General features: G+C 47.7%; 2 protein-coding genes across 3 annotated transcripts in view; one reads left to right on the top strand and one right to left on the bottom strand.

Moving 5' to 3' along the window:
• Positions 1-23,108, top strand: part of LOC121023457 (zinc finger protein 304-like) — a 498,588-nt gene that overhangs the window by 113,126 nt on the left and 362,354 nt on the right. The gene's annotated exons all lie outside the window — the stretch shown is intronic.
• Positions 1,604-16,039, bottom strand: LOC121023473 (zinc finger protein 805-like). Its single transcript, XM_040465405.1, has 3 exons — positions 15,842-16,039; positions 11,222-11,348; positions 1,604-4,917 (listed from the first exon to the last, which is right to left on the bottom strand). Exons 1-3 carry the CDS (start codon positions 15,989-15,991, stop codon positions 3,881-3,883), a joined length of 1,314 nt encoding a protein of 437 aa, XP_040321339.1. The 5' UTR covers positions 15,992-16,039; the 3' UTR covers positions 1,604-3,880.

The following is a 23,108-nucleotide window of genomic DNA, read 5'->3' as shown; positions in this document are numbered from 1 at the left end:
TCCTCAGCCGCCTTCCAGGAAAAAAATATAATTAAAAAATCATACAATAAAATAAGTCCTGGGGATGAGATATGCAGCATGGTAACTATGGTTAACAATACTATATAAAATAAATGAACAAGTTTTAAATTAGGTGATAAAAAGATAACTTGCTTGCAGCATCATTGTGTACTAACATTAAGTGGTGCTCTAATCCAGTGGCTCCCAAACCAGCAGCATTAGTATCACACGGGCCTATATTAAAAATGCACCTACCAGGGCCCCAATGCATCCTCAGTCCATGCCTGAACCTCAGCTCTCAAGACAGCGCTAAATACTGGAGGGGGGGCTGGTGTGCAAACTGAAATCACTGAGGCTGGAGAAACTACCCCTGTGGAGGAGCACAAAAGAGAAAACACAACGAAGGTATAATCTCTGCCTATATTCCAAGGCCCCTAATATTTCTATTCTTAAAACCATACACAAAGTAAGGGTGCCTGGATGGTTCAGTCGGTTAAGTGTTCCACTTCTGGTCAGGTCATGGTCGCATGGTTCATGAGTTTGAGCCCCAGGTCAGGCTCTACGCTGACAGTGCTAAGCCTACTTTGGGTTCTCTGTCTCCCTCTCTGCCCCTCCCCCGCTCGCTCTCTGTCTCTCAAAAACAAACTTTTTTTTTTTTAATTTTTTTTTTGGTAACGTTTATTTTTGAGACAGAGAGAGACAGAGCATGAATGTGGAAGGGGCAGAGAGAGAGGGAGACACAGAATCCGAAACAGGCTCCAGGCTCCGAGCGGTCAGCCCAGAGCCCGACGCGAGGCTCGAACCCACGGACCGCGAGATCGTGACCTGAGCTGAAGTCGGACGCTTAACCGACTGAGCCACCCAGGCGCCCCCAAAACAAACATTTTTTTTAAAAGACCATACACAAAGTATACTTGTTGCCAATCACTCTCAATATAATTATGATTCTAGAACAAAGTGGAAGGACCTCTTCAAGGATGTGAAGGAAAAAAACCCATGCCAACCTAGATTTCTATATATGGTAAAAGTGTCAAGAAAGAATACAAAATAATAGTATTTCAAGCCAAAAATGAAGAATTTAATGGAAGATTAACATACATAAAATGAAATCCTAAAGGTTATGTTTAAGAACGTTGGAAAGTAATCTCAGATGAAACACTTGCAATTACAGAATGAGGACCCAAGAGGGGAACGCATACGCATCTGGCTCGTTACTTGCCTTAAACAAGAATAACATTTCCTTGTGGAGTTAGACTGATAGAGTTAACATGCATAATCTCAACACATATATGGAGATAGAACATGCTAGCTCATCTTCTAAGTCCCTTATATTGCCTGGGAAGACAGAAAAGTATTTATAATTCTGTCATCTACTGTTGTGTTTGTAAATTTTAGCTTAAACAATAACAAACAATATGCTTTTTAAACTAGAATTTTAAAAAAATCTGGATTCTGAGTAATAGTTGTTTTTTTAAAGGATCAGAAAAAGAACAAGGGAGACAAAGCCATAAAATAAGAGGATATATTAATCCCAAATATGTCAAATATTACATGAACCATGAAATAAATTAAATTAGTAGTCTTTTTAAAATTTTTTTTAAAACTTTATTTAAGTGATCTCTACACCCAATGTGGGGCTTGAACTCAGGACCCCAGGATCAATATTTGCATGCTCTTCCAACTGAGCCGGCCGGGTGCCCCATTAGTCAGTACTTTTAGATGGCTCAAACCTCCCTTCACAAGGTACTTAATTTTCACCCATAAATCTCAAGTGCAAGTTTTGAATTTCCATTAAAGCAAAACTAACATTCTGTGGCATCATCAGCCACCCCATCTCCACCAAGAAAAGAAACCAGGGGGCGAACAATGTCCTGGATTTGGTTGGTGGGGAATCAAGACCTCATGCCGAGGTTCACCAGAATCTATGAACAAGTTTCTTAAGGCCTAAAATCAGCTGAGATGTTCTCGGGACCTGAAGTATATTTTTACCAGCAAATCCCATCAGCACATCTCCCGATGAGAAAAGAATAGGGTGGCACAAAGGGGTAACACTTCAGTGAAAACAATTTTAACAACCGTGAACATTTAAGAACACCCGCAAAGCTGACACCAGGTACTTCACAACACTATCCTTTAATCTGAACAACCACCTGGTGAAGTGCATCAGTCAACACTCTTGTTTCACAGATACCGAGGCTGAGGCTTATTAGATCACCATTTACAGAGGAGGAAACTGAGAACCCCCCAAATTCCTGAATGGCCCTGAGTCCTGGCCACTGGTAAGAAGCACAGCTGAGAATGGTGCCCATGGAGAGGCAGGCGTCATCACTGCCCTGCACGGCTTCCTGTGCAAATCTACGTACCTAGGGCCCCTCTCCATCAGAGAAAAAAGGTCATGGTAAATTCACCGCCCATGTGACCATCAAGGGGACAAGGAGTCCTGCCAGTTTTCTGTCTGAGAAAGGGAGTCTTCAGCTTCACCTGCTCACTCAACACACTAGGTGCTGACTGAAGACGAGAACACGAGGACAGGCCCCACGTCACATTCCATGGATGCAGAGGGCTTCCTCTTGAGGATCGAGGAGGGAAAGTCATTCCTCGGGGCTCATTCATCATCCCAATTATGCACATGTCCTGTGCGCTCTGCCTCCTAACACATCCTAAGTCATCCTCTCCCCACCAATTCCAATGCCACCATCCTGGGTCAGGCAACGCCAACGAACTCCTGGGTTACATGGTGGCCTCATCTCTCTCCCACATCAATTCTCCCTTCTTCAATTCGCTCTCTACACAGCAGCCAAGGGGGAACTCAGAAGCAAGAACATGCCACTGCCGTGGTGAATCCCTTCCTCAGCCTGCCAACACCGCATCCGCCCCTGTTCTTCCATCTCACTGTCCACCACTCATTTCCTCCGGACACACTGGCCTTCAGCTGCTTCCACTAACAAGGCCAACTCTCCCCTGCCTCAGGGTCTTGGCACATCCTGTTCCCTTTACCAGAACATTCTTCCTCATCTTTGAACATGGCTGGGGCTCCTCCATTCCTCATGGGTATGTGTGATCTCACCTTTGTGTACCGTCTGCTCCTCTGCCCATGCTTCACAGTTTGACATGGATCTCCCCACTTTTGTAAAAAGAGGCGTGTGGGGAGATGACATAACCAAGGTCACCCAGATGGCGATGGGCACAGCTCGGAAGTGCTCGAATTCCAGTATCCCGAGGGTCCAAAACCTTCACCACTGGACCACTCTTCCCAAAGGACATCTGCCCTCCTTGCCAAAGTTTTGACCTTGATCTTCATTGCCACATGGGGACCACAGACACATTGCTGCCACAGCATCAGAGTGGCCAAACTACACCTCTACACCTCTGTGTTATCACGCGTGTCTCCCTTCTAGACAGCAAGGCCCACGTCTCAGTCACCCATGTATCTCCACGACACCAGGCACCGTGCAGGATAATGGGCGTGAAGGATAGGGTTCTCGTGACTCCTGCCCATTCCACAGCAGGCCCCTGTGAACACATAAAGTTCCAGGGGGAGATGTGGACAATGAGGGGAGAGGGCCCTCTGTCCACTGCAAAGCACATCACTTGTGCTTTTGGACAAACAGGCCCAGGCCTCTTTGCAGGCCACGTGACAGCAAAGCACTCTCAGGTGTGAGAAGAAGGTCCCTCTCCTAAGAACCAAGTCATGTTTGGAAGCCTGGACTCTGGTCTCTGAAGTGCCAGGGCTCAGCCACAGGTAAAGGTAATGCCGTAGCCCCAGCAGGAGCCGTGCACACGAAGGAGGACACGTACGCAGGGAAGCCTCGGGTACAAACTCTCAGATGCCAAGCCAAGTAACGCTCTCCCGGTCAAACAATCCGCCACAGTCGTCACTTTAAAAAGGTCTCTTTCGGAACTCAGTGTGAGTTCTCTGATGTTGACTGAGGCCCGTCTTCCGGTAAAAGGCCTTCCCACATCTCTTACACTTATAGGATTTTACTCCACTGTGGATCTTTTGATGAGTAGCAAGGGTCGAGCGGTAGCCATAGGTCTTTCCGCACTCGCTGCACTCATAGAGCTTCTCCTGAGAATGACACCTCATGTGTCGAGTTACAGAAAAGCTGTTACAAAAGGCCTTCCCACACTCTTTGCACTCAAAGGGCTTTTCTCCAGTGTGGGTTCTGTTATGCCGAATAAAATCAGAGTGGCGGGCAAAGGCCTTTCCGCATTCGCTGCACATATACGGCTTCTCTCCGCTGTGAATCCGCCGGTGCTCTGTGAGGTGTGACCTGCGGCTAAAGGTCTTCCTGCACTCGATGCACACAAAGGGCTTCTCCCCAGTGTGAACCCGCTGGTGCTCTGTGAGGTGTGACCTGCGGCTGAAGGCCTTCTCACACCTGATGCACTCATAGAGCTTCTTCTCCATGTGAACGCCATAGTGTCCAGTGAGCTCTGCCTTCCTGAGAAAGGCCTTCCCGCACTTTTTGCATGTATAGTGTTTTACTTTAGTGTGAATCCACTGATGCTGGAGAAGGAAGCGATTCTTCTTAAACCCTTTTCCGCATTCCTTGCACTTGTACAAGTTCTTCCCTCCATGAATCGAGGGGTCTTTCCTTGATCCACGTGATTCGTACTCATGGAGAGCATCTCCTGCAGAGACTTGCTCCTGTAAGTCCTTTGTACACAGATTTTCACCTGTGCCCCAATGACCACACTCGGGGTTCATCTCTCCAGGGAGAGTCTCCTTGAACGGGACTATCCCTGTCTTCACGGGCCCTCCCTGTTTTTTGGATGGTTCTTCTTGTTCCCTGGCCTCTCCCAGCATGGAAACACCGGAGTCTTCCTGAGTCGGTAACCTGTGGGATAAGCATCCCTCAAACACGGCTGACTGAGAAGTAGAAGGCTCCGTGGTCCTGGTTTTTGCTTCATCACCTGAAGAGAGTCCAATACACAAAAGAGGCCCATTAGCAATGCCAACATAAAGAAACACGATCGCCAAGCCAGAGGGAAAACAGTGCCACTGATAACTGTTCACATCTCTGAAGCTCAGGTTTGTTGTTGTTGTTGTGTGGTTTGTTTTTGTTTTTTGCTGGTCCCTGGATTCTTGACACCCTTAGAGGGACAACCTTGAGGAGAATTTGGGGCAGGGTCCAGAGTGGAGAGAAACGAAGACACCACAGGCTGTGTTTGTTCTAAGAAAGGACGTCACACGTGGTTACCAGGAACACAGGGAAGGAAGGGGACATCTAACACAGTCCAAATGAGAGAGAGAGAATTTGGGAGGTGTCTTGAGATCTGAGTCGTGAAGAAGCAGGAGCCAGCACATATAGAAAGTAAGAGGGCACTGCGCCCAAAAGAAGGCAGAGTGCACAAGGTGCCAAGTCGAGAGAGAGTCCTGATGCCTAGGGAGCTGCAGGGCACGAGGATGGCAGAGATGCGGACGGTGCCACAAACAGGGTGCCGATTCCAGAGTCTGGAGGGCTGAGAGTAAGGGCAGCCATCGCCACTCCCCGGACAGTGCCCACAGGGCTCAAGGTGAGGAACGCATTAAATCTTCTGTGTGTGAGGAACAGTGCGGGGACTAAACAATGGAAGAAAGCTAGTAGAGAAATCTGAAACATTTCAAGATACTAAAGAGATCTATACACATGGAGAAATTAATAACAAAGTTGTAAATTCTCCTCAAATCTATCTTTAAGTTCATTACAATTCCAGATAACATGATTTGCCATAAAACTCAACAAGGTGATTCTAGAATTTCCTAGGAAGAGTTAAGGGCCAAGAATATCACTGAAACAAAAATAAGGTGATGGGGCTTGCCCTCCCAGTCCTGGGGTTATGATGAAATTACAGGCCTAAGAAAAACTGGCAACAGGAAGTAATAGCCTCATGAACAGACACAGCTTTCACACACCGCAGAGATGACACAGCAGGTCACTGGTAACAGTGACAGACAACAAGGGGGGCTAGAAAACTGGTTTCCCACATGCAGAAAAAAGTTATTCCATTTCTACCGCACATCACACACATCATTAATTCCAGATTAGCCAGCAAAAGAAAACTAGTATGTTTTTGACCTTGGTGTAGGGATATTTCCTAGTGAGACATGAAAAGCAGTAATCATAAAAAAAAAAAAAAAAAGAAATTGACCGCAGTAAACAAAATATGAATTTATATTAATCAAAAGATACTTTAAAGAATATTTTTTAAAAGCTAAACTCTAACAGAATACAACTGCAGCCCACAGTATGGGTCAAAGATTAGTATCAGGAATATACAAAAAAAATCTGACAAATCAAAAAGGGAAGAGCAACCATCTTCACAGAAAAATCAGAAAAAAAATCATGAACTGACATTAATAAAAGATACACATGGCCACTAAACAAATGGGGAGTATCATTCCACTTTCTTAGTAATGAAGGGCTGCAAAACAAAACTACACTGAGATATTTTTTATACTCATTTGACTGACAAAAACTAAGGAGGCTGGTAATAGCAAATACTGGAGAGGATGTAGGTCCATGCAATCTCTCAGATATTGCTGGCCAAAGTCAAAATTACTATAACCACTTCAGGAAACAACTGGGTGCCACCTTAACATGCCAAATCCCTAGTCACCCAAAATTCCACTCCCAGGAACGTTATCATGAGAAACTCACACACATGTGCACAAGGACACACGCATAAACATTTTCATGGCAGCATCGTGTGCAAGAGGGAAGAGCTGGGAAAAAGTAAACGTCTAAAAGAACAAATACTTTGTGGAATATTCATGCAAGAGGTTATTTCCCAGGCAAAGAACACGAGTGAACTACAGCTATATATGACATGTAATATGTAACATATAATATATACATATATGTTATAGACAATAACGTAATACTGAATAAAAAAGCCAGTCCCAGATGACTACAGAGTACCCTTTCATTTTCTTTTGAGAGAGAGAGAGAGAAAGAGAGAGAGCGCACACAAGCACACAAGCGAGGGAGGGGCAGAGAGAGAGGGAGAGAGTCTTAAGCAGGCTGAATGCCCAGTTCAAGTCAGGCTCAATCTCAGAATCGTGAGATCATAACCTGACCACAAAATCAAGGGTTGGATGCTTAACCGACTGAACCATCCAGGTGCCCTAGAATACCCTTCTGATAAAGTTTAACAAAAGGCCTACACAATATATTTTCCAGGTATGTATACACACATACACACACACACACAGGTATGATAAAATGATTTTAAAAGTACTGGCTCAAACATCCAGATGACACAGAATTACTGGAAGACACAACATACCAAAACTGAGATAAGAGTAAAGAGAAAATCTGAATACCCCTATATCCATAAGGAAACGGATCTTGTAATGACATAACTTCCCACAGAACAAGTAATGAATAGTAAGTGTGAATTCCGGAAAATGGTGATCTCTGTGCTGGAGGAATGGGGATCAGAGAGAAGTGCATCAATTTCAGTGCTATGGTCCTGGGAGTCCCCTCTAAAGTGCATCCCATTACAAAGAGTAATGAGAGGACACCAAGCACTGACGGGAATGTGGAGCAACAGGAACTCACAAACGGGGCTGGTGGTGTGTGGGATGATCAATCATGCTGAAAATTGTTTCATAATTTCTCTTAGAGCTGAATATACACCTATCCCATGTCCAATCCAGTCCAGTCCTGGGTATATGCCTAACAGAACCTCTCACAGCAGTGATGTTCATAACATTCCCCACCCCAAAAGAAACAGCCCAGATGTCCATCAACAGGAGAATGGATAGACTGCACTATATAACTACAACGGGATATTACATAGTATGAAAATGTCAATCTCCAAACATTTGCATCCATATGAATGAACCTCACAGACATACTGATGATAAACACAAGAGAGGCAGAAAACATACTGTGAGGCTCCATTTATATCCATTCAAGAAGTGAAACTCACCGACGGTGTTCAGGTATCAGCGGTTACCTTTGTAGGAGGTGATATGGACTAGTAGGACTAGTAGGGCTTACAAGGCACCTCCTAAGGTCTGTATCTTCACCTGAATGGTTACTTGGATTTATTCATGTGCAAAAACTCATCAAGTTAAATCCTTAAGTTTCATGCACATCAATATGTATAAATTATACTTCAGAGAAAGAAAGGGAGGGGGGAAGGGGGGCAGGGAGGAAGGAAGGAAGGAGGGAGGGAGGGAGGGAGGGAGAATGGGATATATGGAAGTTCAGTGTAGACATTTCTCCCTAGAATGCAACATCTCCTCTAAAAAGTTGGTTGTACACATAGTCACACCAATCAGTCAATTCTAGAGCTAAAGAAGGAGCTCCCAAGAAGGCAGGAGAGGGTGTGACCCAGTCCCTGGCACAGGAGCTGGTCATAGCTGGGGGTGAGACCTCTTCCTGGTGGGGGGCGGTGAGAACAGAGGCTGGAGGCAGAAATCAGATGCAGATGAGTCTGAAAGGGTCGAGAAGCAAGAAGAAGTAAAGTCTTTATTTCTGACATGAGTCTGGCCGTGGACTGAGCCTCAGTGGCTGAGAGTGTGGTGAAGGCTTAGAATCGGGTGGGCGGCTGGGAGAGCTGGTGCAGAGGACAGCTGGGCAGAGGCACAAGGAGACGGGGAGACCACAGGTGCGTTAGCAGCGTGCAGATGAGAGAGGACAAGACAGGCGGACCAGGGTGTCAAGGCTGGAGCTCAGGGAGGGGGTGGTGGGGACAGACTCAGGAGATAAGGGCAGTGTAAAAGGGGCAGGATCTGAGGATGGCTGCCTGAGGGGTCTGATGGAAACAGGTGCTGAGGAGTTGTCTTCTGGCCTTTTCAACTCAAATGGCAGGGCTGTTCACTAAAACTGATGCCCCCAGGGAGGGCTCAACAAGAAGCTTCCATGGAATTTCTGAGCAGCTGTGTTCTAATGGCTCTGAGTCTGTGGGTCTCACCCTACCTATATCTCTACAGGGGAGGCCTGATTCTCACCACAGGTCGTTCAAACCAGAACTCTGGGGTGAGGCCTGGGCGTCAGGAGTTTTCCAAGCTCCCTGGGTGATTCTGGTGTCCAGTGAGTGACGAAAGTCCTAGTCTCCATCAATCTGCAAATGGTACCCTCATCATTGGCCATCTGAGAAAGACAGGTGACTAAAGCCGGTTGCTTAGTCAGGAGAGATGACTGCAGGGGGAGGAAAAGGGAGAACAGGGGGTCAGCCTCAGTAACTTGCCACAGTCCACAGGAAGCCAACCTGGGATTTGACTCCAGGCCACCTACGTCCAAAGCCCAGCCTGCTGAGCACTGCACTGGGGACAAAATGGCTCCTGGCCCTTACGTGGGGCCAGCAGCTGGGAGAAAGTGGGCTGTTCAAGTGGGAGGGGGGATGTGAGTGGGAGGTTTTGACTGTGGGGAGCCAGGGATGGTGGGAGGTGCTGACCCGGTGATTCCCAGACTGGCACGTTGCAGGAATGTAAGGAAACTCACACAGTGACCTGGGTGAATGAGGACATTTACACCGACATCCACCAGCATCTCCTCTCGGTGTCATTTCACAAAGGAAAGGGCCTTTACCACAGGGGGAACAGGGTGGCATTTGACCATTAAGGGCCATCTTTTACATTAAGCTTAAGTTTTAACATTTTGGCTTCCTGACAAGCTCCCTGCAATGGTGGTCTTTTCCTTACACGGTGGGGCAGGGGAGCCTGCTGGGGGCTGGGAACACTGCAAAGGTTGACCCAGTGGAAGTCACACCAGTAGGTAAATGAGTAAAACATGCACTGGGCTGGATACTTCATACTGTGTACTTCACACATGTTGCACACCCACGCCTGTGTGCTGAAATAATATTAGGAATATGACAAGATCACTGAATAACACGTAAATGTATTAAACTAATCACAATAAATTGTTGGCTCCAAAATCTGATGATTGCTTTTGGGCAAGAGGTCCCCAGTGGGGAGAAAACTGGGTTCAAAGTCAGGCAGTTCTGGGGAAACATCTCACCTCCCAGGGATATTGTGAGAATTCAATGAATGGAGCAGGGCAAGTGCCCAGAAAAGGCCAGACACGTGTCAGTGCTCAGGGGATATTGGCCATGACAACTCACTCACTCACTCACTAATGGCTTCTCTCGAAAGCAAACCACTTTTCATTTCTTGTAAATCAATGTCTTCAAAGGGGATCTCACATTACTCCAGAAAATGGAAAATCTTCCTTGCCACGGATGAAAGGTTACAATCAAAACACAATAAAGAAATCAAAATAACGATAACAGGTCCCAGCGAGCTCAGCAGCCTGCTTGGGGCTACGAGCTGGAGACTGTTGCCTCTGCTGAAAATGGACACTGGCGACAGTCGTGACAGGCATGAACGACTCAGCATTAATAACTCAGCACGAACTGAGACATCTTCCTGATGAGAATCAAGAGGGAAGTGGCTTTCTCAGGGTGTGCATCTGTGTCGTCTAAAACTATCTGCCACCCCAGCACAGTATGGCCCACACCAGCAAAGGATGGTCTAGGCCGAAGCAGCCTTTTCATTGAGTTTGTGTTGTTTATAAATGGGCAGGCGACACTGAGGGCAAACATCCACTGGGGCCCTGCCTCACTCTCCCCCCTTCTTGGAGAATCAGCCCACGACCATGCTAACATGCTGTGGGGTCACCTGACTCAGACAGCCGGGCCAGTCAGCAACCTCTGGTGGGAATCTTTAGCAGGCGCCCCAGGTGGAGCCTGTGCGGGGCACTGGGCTGAGAGGGTGAGGGGAGCGTGGGCTCCAGGGGTTGCTTCCCGCTACACAAACACAAACACCTATGCAGAGAAGGCAGGACACGAACACACAGACAAGAATGGAGATGAGAAATCCAAGGGGCTCACAGAAGAAGAATGAGGTGCCCACTCCCACCAAAAGCTGCTGTGAAAAGACAGTGGTGTGTGCAGACCCACAGAGAGAAGCCAGGACGAGAGCCCCGGGGCCGTGGAACAACCGTGCTTCCTCCCACGTCCTGAACCCATTCTCGGGGCACCCCAATCCCAGGTTCTGCCAGGCACCTCACTTCCATCTGCCAGGGGAACTAGGTTTCCTGCCTAGTGATTCCTGGTGGAGACAAAAGGAGAGTGGGCAGGAGGAGGTGGGCCCAGCACACGGCGGGGCCTGTGGGGAGGACGGCGAGCCACTCGGAGCCCTTCTCTACCAGCCGGGCCTCAGGAGAGAGGAAGGAACCCAGGAGGCTGCAGGCCCCCGCGTGGAGGTGAGGAGAAGCCTTACCCAGCGAGAGCAGGAGCCCACAGGTCTCCCTCATCACCCTCCAGTACAGTGTCCTCTGTGGCAGGTCCAGTAATTCCCACTCCTCCTGGGTGAAGGTCACAACCACGTCCTTGAAAGTCACTGGTGCCTGGAAAGTCACACATAGTAGCGTTAAGTACACCAGGGCCGTTGGGAGGAATCAAAGCCTGTAACTTAGTTACCGGTGAAGGTGCATGGAGACCCAGCCCTGAACTGAGGCCTCTGGAGGGCTGAGCTCTGAGCTGGGTGTAAGTGGGGGGCAGACACGGCTGACAGAGAAATCTTCAATGGCAGATGCCATGGAGAATGACACAGACAACGGCGTTCCCGTGAGGACCTTGGGGGCAGAAGGTAAGTGGTCTGGGACGTCAGAGGACCGGGGAAATACTCATGAAGACAATTCCAACCCTGAGAACAGAGGTAAAAGCAGCTGGTCCTCCCTGGTCCTCCCCGCATGCCCGCCCCTAGCCGAGGGCTTCACGTGCTATGGCAAAGGGATTAAATGTCCCCAGGTCTGGAGCACACTCCCAAGCTTGAATTCAAACTTGAATCACCACTTGCCTGCTGTCTACCTTGCGGAAGCCACTTCATTCCTCCGAGCTTCCTTTTCTTCCACCAGTACAACAACAACTCTCCCACTTTATCAGATTGAGAAGTCGAGAGAAAACATTCATAAAGCCAACACTAGAGTCTTGGCTCATGACAGCGCTCTGTACATTTTGTTAGTGAGTCACCCTGAGAGTCCCCAGTCTACATAGCAGAGGTGGGATCTGAACCTAGGACCCTCTGGCGAGGCTCCGTGGCAACGCTTACGCCCCTCCATCACTACAGGTGAGGCACTGCCAGGAACTGTTGCTGTTTATCTGCCTCCGCCATCCCTGACCATACATCCGCGGACACGGGCAGAAGAATGGAGCCGTCCTCTTCCACCTCACGGGAGGCACCATCCTGGGAGCGGCAGGGCCTGGATCAGCTCCCCACACCGGCTCGGGCCCCCCAGCCGTTCAGACTCCCACAAGATTCCACAGTGAGGTATCAGTCAGTTTTCCCTTCCAGAGTCCTGACGGGATATGTCCCTGAGGCACGAATACCGTGAGAACCAGGGAACCCAAGCGGGTGAGAATAATGCCCTTGTGGCCATAAGAACACAGGCAGCAGTGTCTGACTGGCTGTGATGTCTGTCCTGGGCAAGGGTCAATGACCATGCGTGCTCCCTCCTCGAGACCCATCTTAGCAGGTGGGGGGCACATGGCAATCACAATCTCGAGCCTCCTTGAACAACTCTGTCTTCGCAGCCTCTGTCCACAACGTTCCCTCTGTCTGGGATGGCCCCTCTTGCCTTCCTTGTTTCCAAGCTCACCTGCAGGAGAAATCTCTACCCCCCTCACACAGATTAATTTAGGCGTCATCCTCAGGCCTCCCCAGCCCACTGTGGTTGGGAACTGGCTCTGGCAGCCAATGGACAATGTGTGAGTTTCAACTACTTAAAAGCTGTGTGACCTTGGCTAGGTAACTTAATGTCTGTGAGCCTCAAGTTCTTCTTCTGTAAAGCAGGGATGATAACAGAACCTAACTCTGAGGAGGTAGGACCTGAATGAGCTGAAACATAACTGTCCCTCAAACCAAATCGAGGGCCCAGTGGAAGTCTGCTATTATCACTGCTTCTTATGATTATTTTTCCTCTTTGCACCTCAAGCACCCTGGAGAATCTCAATCCAACACTCAACTCTGCACAAAAATGCTAGCGCCCGAGCACGTTGATCAGGGGGGTACTTTAGCGAGAACCTGAAAGACAGAGGTGGCATTTGAGCAGAGGCCTGAGGAATGCACAGGGCTGCCCCGCAGAGCTCTGGAGACAGGATCCAGGGCAGATGGCACTGGCAGGGCAAGGCTGGAAAGTGAGGAAGAGCTGGGCAAGTGGAGTGTGGCATGGCTGCAGGGCAGTGGGATGCAGAAGAAGGGAAGGGAAGACACATGTGTGCACACAGAGCAGTCACACTACACCAGGCCACGGTGGGGGTTCAAACACAGATTCTAAGTGGGATGAAAGCCCATCCGGGAGTCTCGCTCATTTTCCAACCAGCTACTGAGGTCCTGTTACAGCTATGGCCCCATCAGAGGCCTGGCGCCACGGCAGCAAACAGGAATCCCAGTTCCCACTGGAGAAAGATCCCAAACTAGAAACTAAATAACTGAGCGAGACGATGCAAATGGCCCTACAGGTTCTGAGGCCAAGAAACAGGTGAAAAGGCTAGAGTTTCACAAGGAAAGCTAGCGATGGCCTCTCTGAAGACAGGCCACTGGAATGGCTGGAATGAAGGGAGGAGGCCACGCGAACCACAAATGAATACGACAACTCCTAATGGTGACTGGGACTATGATCGGAGTGAATAGAGTCATGTGCCCGAGAGAAACCTGGAGTGTGTCGTGTGTTTACATCTAAACGCACATCACACAGGGTGCCTGGGCGGCTCAGTCAGTTGAGTGTCTGACTTCAGCTTAGATCACAATCTCACAGTTTGTGAGTTTGAGCCCCGCATCGGGCTCTGTGCTGACAGCTCAGAGCCTGGAGCCTGCTTTGGATTCTGTGTCTCCCTTGCTCTCTGTCCCTCCCCTGCTCGCACTCTGTCCCTCTCAAGGATAAATAAGCATTAAAAATTTTAAAGATAAATAAATAAATGCACATCATGCTCCCGCACACTGCCAACACTGAATCTTTAACGCACATACTTTTCACATAAGAGTAAATGTCTTCAGGGACGCCTGGGTGGTTCAGTCGGTTAAGCATCTGACTCTTGATTTTGGCTCAGGTCATGATCTCACAGTTGTGAGATGGGAGTGTTGGCTCTGGCCTGGGGGTGGAGTCTGCTTAAGATTCTCTCTCTCTCTCTCTCTCTCTCTCTCTCTCTCTCTCTCTCTCTATCTCTCCCCCCCTCCCCTGTGTACTCTCTTTCTCTCAAAAAAAATTTTTTTTTAAATAAAGTAAGTATCTTCAACAGAAAAATAAACTTACCACTGTAAGTGGCAAGCCAGCATTGCTTGTAATAAACAGACGGCAACTATAAAGATGAACCCAGTGACCTTCCTGGGTGCCCAACCTGCCCAAAGGCCCTTTTCATGCCAGCAGGGAAGCAAAATTCCAAAAATACTGCTCCCACTGTGAGTCTTCCCCTAGGCTCTCTCTTCCCAAGTTCTCAGCTGAGACAGGGGAAACCCTGGGGCAGGATTCCGCGGGGGTGAGCCCTGAAGACCATCAGAGGACAAGGGACTCTGCTCCCTGAAAACAGTGTCCAGGGTGATGCTACCTGGGCAGTGTTGGACTGGGGTACATACATCACACACACGCCCTCTGATCCCCTCAAGCCATGAGGAGGAAATGTTGATATTCCCATGGATCCCCAGAGATGGAAGCCAAGAGCACTGACCAGACTCCTCGAGGTCATGGCCCTGGGAAAGGCATGGCCATATGGCCCCTAAAGTCTCTACACTGCTGCATGAGCTCTTTCCTGAAGCAAAGTTCACTCAGACGGTGCAGGGATGGGGGAATTCTGAGAAGCATCATTTCTCTCTCACTTGCCCTGCCATGAGGACAAGGTCAGGGCAAAGGCCTCCTTGGATCCCAGAGATCACAGAAATGAATGGCCACAACCGGCACTTCCTGGGCATTCCCTAGGCGGGCCGTGCCACATTCAGTGCCTCCCACATCTGCCTCCAGGACCTCAGAGGGAAGACCTGCAATGAACCCCATTTCATGGCCAGGGAAGCAGACTATCCCACGGCGGGGCAGGGACAGAACCTGGAGACGAACCCAGGCGGTAGGCTTTGGAGCTTGTTCTGCACACCACGACACACGCTCTGGCTGGGAGGATGGCTGAGGGTGACAGGGGAAGGCAGTTCCGGGTACTATGTGGGGGGTTGCAGGGAGCCTCCACTCACCCCAAGCCTACTCTCCCCTCCAGAGCTAGAAGAAGCCTATTAAAACTGGACTCCAGGGGCACCTGGGTGGCGCAGTCGGTTAAGCGTCCGACTTCAGCCAGGTCACGATCTCGCGGTCCGTGAGTTCGAGCCCCGCCTCAGGCTCTGGGCTGATGGCTCAGAGCTTGGAGCCTGTTTCTGATTCTGTGTCTCCCTCTCTCTCTGCCCCTCCCCCGTTCATGCTCTGTCTCTCTCTGTCCCAAAAATAAATAAACGTTGAAAAAAAAAACAAAAAAAAAAAACTGGACTCCAAATCCTCCGTGGTCCCCACCATGGCCTCAAAAGAGGCCGATTCCTCAGCCTGTTACTCCAGACCCGATTCCCAACCTAGTGCTGTCTGTTCCCACCGGACAGATTCTGCCCTGCTCGGCCTCACCTCCCCGCATCTGCACCTCAAGGTGGGTGTGCCCGGGACACCCTTCCACACCTCACTGATTAGCTGACGGAGTGGGGGACCCTTCCACAGGAACCTGGCCTGGCTTCGGGACACCAGGGTGGCCCCCAAACACAATGGCGTAGTTAGGGGAAGCGACGAGACCCAGGACACCACCACCTTGGATGTGGAGGTGCCACGACTGCGTGGTTGGGGGTCCACAGGGCCTGAGGGGGGGGGGGTCACCCACTCACCTGTGCCGGGCCCATCTGCGCCTGTGCAGCCGCCGCGGGACCCTGTTCGCGGACAGTGGGCCGCAGTAGCGGGGAGGCCGCGGGGGGTCCCAAGGGCTCCTGTGACCCATCCCACGCACCCTCAGCCCTGCCTCGGTGCAAAGGGGACATGACGCCTCTCCTCACGCCTCCCAGGTCCGGCGGTCTCAAGCCCACCGAAACTCCCGGAGCAGCGACCCGGTGAACAGACGCAGAAGCACCCAGGACGACGCCCACGAGGACGGCGCCTTGGGTCTCGCGTGACGTGGAATCCCCGCCCCGCGCTGCCATTGGCCCAGCGCTACCGCCTCTTGGCGCTGAGCCTGCCGGGTAATATGGTTCCCGCAGCTCCGCCTGCTGCCTCAAGGGGCGCCCTTCTGGAAATCTCAAAGGACCAGCGGAGCCTGCGTGAAGGCCTCTGGGAAATGATGTCACCAGACGCTGGGGGAGGGGCGCGGTTTCTTCCCTTCTGAACCCGCTCCCGCGCGGTTTCTGCAGCGTGGCTTCTGCGATCAGGAGAAATGCTCGCACCCATGGTTTCATGTGTGCCCAAAGGCTGGGCTCCTGAAGGGACACACCAGACCGTGGTATTACTCAGAAAGGGAGTCTGCCGCTCAATTAGCCTTAAGTCACGTGACCAGGGCGCTGTCTCCTTTTCCCTCGGAAAACCGTGTTTTCCCTGCCGGTAAACTCACGGATTGTATCCATATCCGATCCAGCCACAGCACTGTCTCATCACTGGGATGTTTCTTAATCCACATTCCAAGACATATCCCATTTCTTTCCTACTGTGAAACCTGAGATCTATTTGAAATGAAGAGATATTTGCCACATTTCATTTTCTGCTGGGACGGTGATTATAGTGGTCATGGCCAGAGAGTGTGTAGAGAGTGGCCATCTGGGGACACCTGGGTGGCTCGGTCAGTTGAGCTTCCGACTCCTGATTTGGGCTCAGATCATGATCTCACCGTCATCCGATCGAGCCCCACATTGGACTCCTTGCTGAGCTGGAGCCAGTTTGGGATTCTTTCTCTCCCTCTCCTCTGTCCCCACCCGGCCACTCTTCTGCACATGCCTTTGAACTCGCGCTCTCTCTCTCCTCTCTCTCAAAAAAAAAAAAAAAAAAAAAAAAAAGAAGCCATCTGAACCCCAAGATAAATGTTTGATCTCAGTCTGTTTGCTGTAATTGCAGTGATAGAATCTGCCAGGGAGATTGACATTACCTCTGAAAACCATTTGTGAAAAGTAAATTCCTCCCTGTCAGTTTTCATCTACTAGCAAGATTATGTACTATGTTACTAATTACCTCATGCTATGCGTTAACACTTGTTCAATAAAAACTCACTTTGAGAAGGCGCTTTGTGGTTTCATTATATGGCATCTATATTACTGAGGAGCTGCACATGATTGTGGTTAATGTCCTCAGATCAGGATGTGGCTTCTCCTCCACCAGTCAGCTTATATGTGTCATGCTTAATCAAGGATGACTCAGGGGTTGTGTCCCAGCTGGAAGGATGGATTTGTCACTAACTAAGATGGGAAGGGGTGGTGGTAGGCAGATGAAAGAGCTTGGAAACATGAGGATCTCACTTTTGAACATATTTTGTTTTATTAGAATCTATTAAACCTCCAAGTGAGGCAGACTGTGGACATTTCAACATAGAACTCTAATTATTTTGTAAAAAAAAAAAAAAAGTCAGCATTTTTGAATTCACTGATAGACTGACTTCTAGAATGTCCATAGCTCATCGCTTCTCAGCCTTTTGGCTAAGATCAAGTGTAGAATGTCCATAGCTCTACAATCCAGACTCCCCCACAGAAGAAGGAATTAATTGTCAGAAATAACACAAAGTAAAATGTGTCATACATGGATTTATGCTGTTACAGGTAATTCCAATGTTTAAGAAAAAGTAAACACAGAAGCAGTTGAAAGCTGGAGAGTATTTAAAGACTGCTTGACCTGGAGTAACAAAAGGTCTGCACCTATGTTTCAAAGTAGGACCACCTACTTTGAGTGTAACATTTACACTCCACGCAGGATCAGGCTGGCAGATTTCAGATGAAGCCACATCCTTGTGTGGCTCCTTTCCTTGCCTCATTCTCTGCCCTTCCATTTTTCCTGATAGTTTCTCCTCAATAAATCTCATGTCGTTGAACCCTGTGCCAGTTTCTGTTTCTACAAAACCCAACCTCAGGCAGGATGCATTTGGTCAAAACCTAAAATATTAAACATGTGAAACGTATCCAGGATGTTAGTGTTTCTTTTCCATAATAAGATGAGCAAAGGAGAGCAAGAAGAATTGCTTAGATGTGTCCTGAGGGTTTGAATGTGATGGTGAATCTCTTTGTGGGGTGGGGGGGGAGGGGTGTCCTTCCCTAGTCAATACCTGATGAGCATGGGACATGGTGTTCTCTGCTGTGTGACTTTATGTCTGGGATGGATCTCAAATCCTTAGTAAAACAAACTTTTTGGTAACAGCGAAAGGATTAGGGAAGAAACAAACACCCAATGATTTGTAAAATCTAAATAGATAGAACATAAATTGTGAAAGTTAGTAGTATTTTCTTGAATTATACTGAAAGATGTTTTTTTTATTATGTACACATAATCAAAATGAGTCATTTTATTAAATTTATTTTAAGTTTATGTATTTATTGTGAGAAAGGAAGAGAGCAGGGGAGGGGCGGAGAGAGAGGGAGAGAGAGAATCCCAAGCAGGCTCTGCACTGCCACCACAGAGCCCGAGGTGGAGCTCAAACCCACGAACCTCGAGACCATGACCTGAGCTGAAACCAAGAGTCAGATGCTTAACTGACTGAGCCACCCAGGCGCCCTGAAAATTAGTGATTTAGAGCATATTTTATCCAATTAAAACTCCTTTGCGGGTGCCTGGGTGGCTCAGTCAGTTAAGTGTCTGAGTTTGGATCAGGTCATAAGCTCATGGTTCATGAGTTTGAGCCCCACATTGGGCTCTCCGCTGTCAGTGCACGGCCCATTTTGGATCCTCTGTCTTCCTCTCTCTGCCTCTCCCACACTTGCATGAGCCCTCTCTCTCAAAAATAAACATTAAAAAAAATCCTTTGCATCAGAGTAACAATTTATTATTTATATAAACAATAACTATTGTTTACATAAATAATATTCATTTTTATTTATTAAAAATTTACTTCAATAATTCTATCATGTAAATCAGCTTATCTCTCAAATTATTTACAACATAGGCAGTTAGTTAATCCAAGGAGACTTCAATTCTTTTATGGTAATATTAATGCTGAAATGGCAATTATTTCACTCTTATTTTAAGTTTATTTATTTTGAGAGAGAAAGCGAGCACACAAGTGGGGGAGGGGCAGAGAGAGAGAGAAAAGGAGAGAGAGAGAATCCCAAGCAGGTTCCACAATGCTAGCACAGAGCCCTATGTGGGGCTCGAACCCATGAACCTCGAGATCATTACCTGAGCTGAAGTTAGACATTTAACAGACTGAGCCACCTAGGTGTCCCTCACTCTTATTTTTTTTTTAATCTTTATTTATTTTTGAAAGAGAAAGAGAGAGAGATGGAGAGAACGAGTGGGGGAGGGGCAGACAGAGACAGGGGACAGAGGATCCGAAGCCAGTTCTATGCTGACAGCAGCATGCCCAATGCAGGGCTTGAACTCAAACCGAGAGATCATGACCTGAGCCGAAGTTAGACCCTCAACCCACTAAGCCACCCAAGCGCTCCTTCACTCTTATTTTTATTTGGATTGCTTCATTATCCCACAATAGCCAAACTGAAAACAGTTAATCCTTCCAGATTTGATGTCTGGGTGTTTTGAGTTTAACAAGTCATTAGGTCATGGTTTTCATTCCATTCAGGTAGCTGAATGGACAGATTTGTGCTGAATGGCAGCTTACATCCTCCCATTAATATGTTTCTTCTAGGCAGGGGCACCTGGGTGGCTCGGTCAGTTAAGCGTCTGACTTTGGCTCAGGTCATGATCTCATGGCTGGTGAGTTTGAGCCCCACATTGGGCTCTGTGCTGACTACTTGGAGCCTGGAGCCTGCTGAAGATTCTGTGTCTCTCGCTCGCTCTCTCTCTTTGCTCCTGTCCTGCTCACGCTCTGTCTCTCTCTCTCAAAAATAAATAAACATTAAAAAAATTTTTAACTATTTTTATTCTAGGCAGGATTGCCAGATCTCAAATGGTTGTATCCCACCCTAGATAGTTCTTTAATTTTGGCATTTCCTTCTAGGGCAGGTGTTCTCAAACTTTAGGGACACATCAGAATCACTGAAGAAGTAGGAAAGAACGCAGAAGCCCCTAGGCCATTGAGTGAAGAAAGGATCTAAGCATTTGTGTTGACAGCAAGTTGCCTAAGTCATTTTGAAATGACATGGTTTGAGTACCTCGGCTCTGTGAGGATTACAAAGTAAGAATGAGGATTAAATGAGTGAAAACACATAGAATTTTTTTTTTTTCAACGTTTATTTATTTTTGGGACAGAGAGAGACAGAGCATGAACGGGGGAGGGGCAGAGAGAGAGGGAGACACAGAATCGGAAACAGGCTCCAGGCTCTGAGCCATCAGCCCAGAGCCCGACGTGGGGCTCGAACTCACAGACCGCGAGATCGTGACCTGGCTGAAGTCGGACGCTTAACCGACTGCGCCACCCAGGCGCCCCAGGGAGATTCTTTTATAAAGTGAAGTCACAGACAAGGATGAACTTCTATCATCAGGCCAACTTCCTCTATAGACAGTGATTCCATTTCCTGTCGGGTACTTGAGTTCCTAGCGTTAGAAACATGCTGAATGAGGGGCGCCGGGGTGGCTCAGCCTGTTAAGTGCCTGACTTTGGCTCAGGTCATGATCTCGTGATTTGTGAGTTCCAGCCCCGCATCGGGCTCTGTGTTGTCTCTCTCTGCTTCTTCCCCACTCACACTCTTGTCTTCGTCTCTCTCTCTAAAAAATAAACACTAAAAAAACAAAACAAAACAAAAACAGATAGAAAGAAATATGCCAAATGGGAAAGAGCTGAATTTCTGAGGCTTGGAAAGGAACTTCAGGACTACAAAAGTGGTTTGCATTGCATTGCCAGAGATACATAGTTTCATTGTTGACTAGACACCCAATTACAGTCATCAACTGTGAAGTGACACCATATGAAAGAATTCAAAACCAGCCTGACTCCTGAAGGTCAGTGGAGAGAATGTCAGATATCCTGAATATACGTCTTTCTACCTCACACGTTCTCCATCTGCCCCTTTCCTTTCTTCTTCTTTTTAAAAAATGTTTATTTATTTTTGAAAGAGAGAGAGAGAGAGAGAGCACAAGCAGGGGAGGGGCAGAGAGAGAGAGAGAGGGAAACACAGAATCCGAAGCAGCCTCCAGGCTCTGAGCTGTCAGTGCAGAGTCTGATGCAGGGCTCGAACCCACAAACTGTGAGATCATGACCTGAGCTGGAGTCGGACACTTAACTGACTGAGCCACCCAGGCGCCCCCCTCCATCTGCCCCTTTCTTTTCTTAAGGACCCAGTTCTGGCGTCCAGCCTGCACAAAAGTCCCAAACCCAGAACATAATTCCCAAGCCCGGGGTGATATACTTGGCTGTTGTTGGCCAAGGATAGCCACTGATAAAAAAGAGAAGTCAACACTTAATCCTATGACCACCTCTGACCCCCTAAATTCTCACAATTGACTCCATTCCTTTCATGTGGTCCTCGATTTCCTTGATTCTTCCCTTGCCCCTTCCCCTATTGGCTGAGCGAGCACTGACTGACCATCACAGCTTTGATGTGATGTGTGAGGAGAGGGTTGGGAAAAAGAAGAAAGACTCAGGGCCACAGTTACTTCCTCAGTAGAAGCTGCTGGAGGTGGGAGTATTTGGCCCCACTGGCAGAGACTATGTGATCCATGGATACTGATTAGTCAATTCCACAAGGGGAATTCAGAGAAAAATTTTGCTCAGCAGGAGGTCAAGCAGAGGGGAGTTAAGAGAGACCTTGCACAATATTTGTAGTTAAATTATAATCTTCTGGGAAGAGTCTTCATCTATTGTAGATAGCGTTCCTTCCCTGGATTCAGGGGAGGGGGCGGGGGAAGCAGAGTAGTGTGTCAGTAGGAATATTCACTTTCACTGTGTATATATATATATGCGTCAATTCAAAATAGTCATAGAAATATCATTTTAATTTGTCACTTACAAAATTAAATTCATGAAATCACTAGTGTAATAAAAATAGATGATAGAACTAGAACAAAAAAGCAAAACAGTAAGAGAAAGGAGACAGGGAAGAACTGGGAATCACACGGAAAATAAAATGATTTTATTTATTTATTTATTTATTTATTTATTTATTTATTTATAAAGGTTTATTTGAGAGGGAGAGAGAGAGAGTGGAAGGGACAGAGAGAAAGGGGAACAGAGAGAATCCCAAGCAGGCTCTGTTCCATCAGCACAGAGCCCGATGCAGGGCTCGAGCCCATGAGAACTGTGAGATCATGACCTGAGGCAAAGTTAGACACTTAACCCACCAAGCCATCCAGATGCCACCATAAAATGATTTTAAGTAAGAGACAGTAAGTATATCAATAGATACATGGCAATTTCTTCCATCAATTTCTTTTCATCGTCGTCATATAGATTTCAGTGCACAGGTCTTTCACCTCCTCGGTTAAATTTATTCTTAGGTATTTTATTCTTTTTGATGCAATTTAAACTGTAATACTATTTAAAGAACTATTAAATTTAAAATTAAATAACGTATTAATAATTTCAAATAAGGAGAACTGACATTTTTACCATGTTTGAACACCTTAACTGACCTGTCATTTTTTATTTTTATTTTTTTATTTATTTTTTATTTTTTATTAAAAAATTTTTTTTAACATTTATTTATTTTTGAGACAGAGAGAGACAGAGCGTGAACAGGGGAGGGTCAGAGAGAGAGGGAGACACAGAATCCGAAACAGGCTCCAGGCTCTGAGCAGTCAGCACAGAGCCCGATGCGGGGCTTGAACTCACAGACCGCGAGATCATGACCTGAGCTGAAGTCGGACGCTTAACCGACTGAGCCACCCAGGCGCCCCTGACCTGGCATTTTTTAAAAAACAAATGTTTGGCTTTCTTGGCCTGTGCTACATGCTCACTCTGAAACCTCCGTCACCATCCTTTCTTACTTCATAGTCTGCTTCTCTCCTCACCACTTGACAATCTAAACACACAGGATTTCTCCCAGTCCTTTGAGGCTCCACGGGATCTTTTCAGGT

This window comes from Herpailurus yagouaroundi, unplaced genomic scaffold, assembly GCF_014898765.1.
Source record: "Herpailurus yagouaroundi ecotype Mexico unplaced genomic scaffold, PumYag 557, whole genome shotgun sequence".
In the NCBI taxonomy this organism is placed as follows: domain Eukaryota; kingdom Metazoa; phylum Chordata; class Mammalia; order Carnivora; family Felidae; genus Herpailurus; species Herpailurus yagouaroundi.
Note: the sequence above shows the minus strand (reverse complement) of the source record. Positions and strands in the feature narration are given on the sequence as shown.

Bases quoted from the DNA above. Each gene is read 5' to 3' on its own strand.
- LOC121023473 (XM_040465405.1), bottom strand. From the start codon at position 15,991: ATGTCCCCTTTGCACCGAGGCAGGGCTGAGGGTGCGTGGGATGGGTCA. The intron at 11,349-15,841 runs GTGAGTGGGTGA...GTGACTTTCCAG, and splicing joins CGCAGATGGGCCCGGCACAG to GCACCAGTGACTTTCAAGGA. The intron at 4,918-11,221 runs GTAAGGCTTCTC...GACTCTCTTCAG, and splicing joins TGGGCTCCTGCTCTCGCTGG to GTGATGAAGCAAAAACCAGG.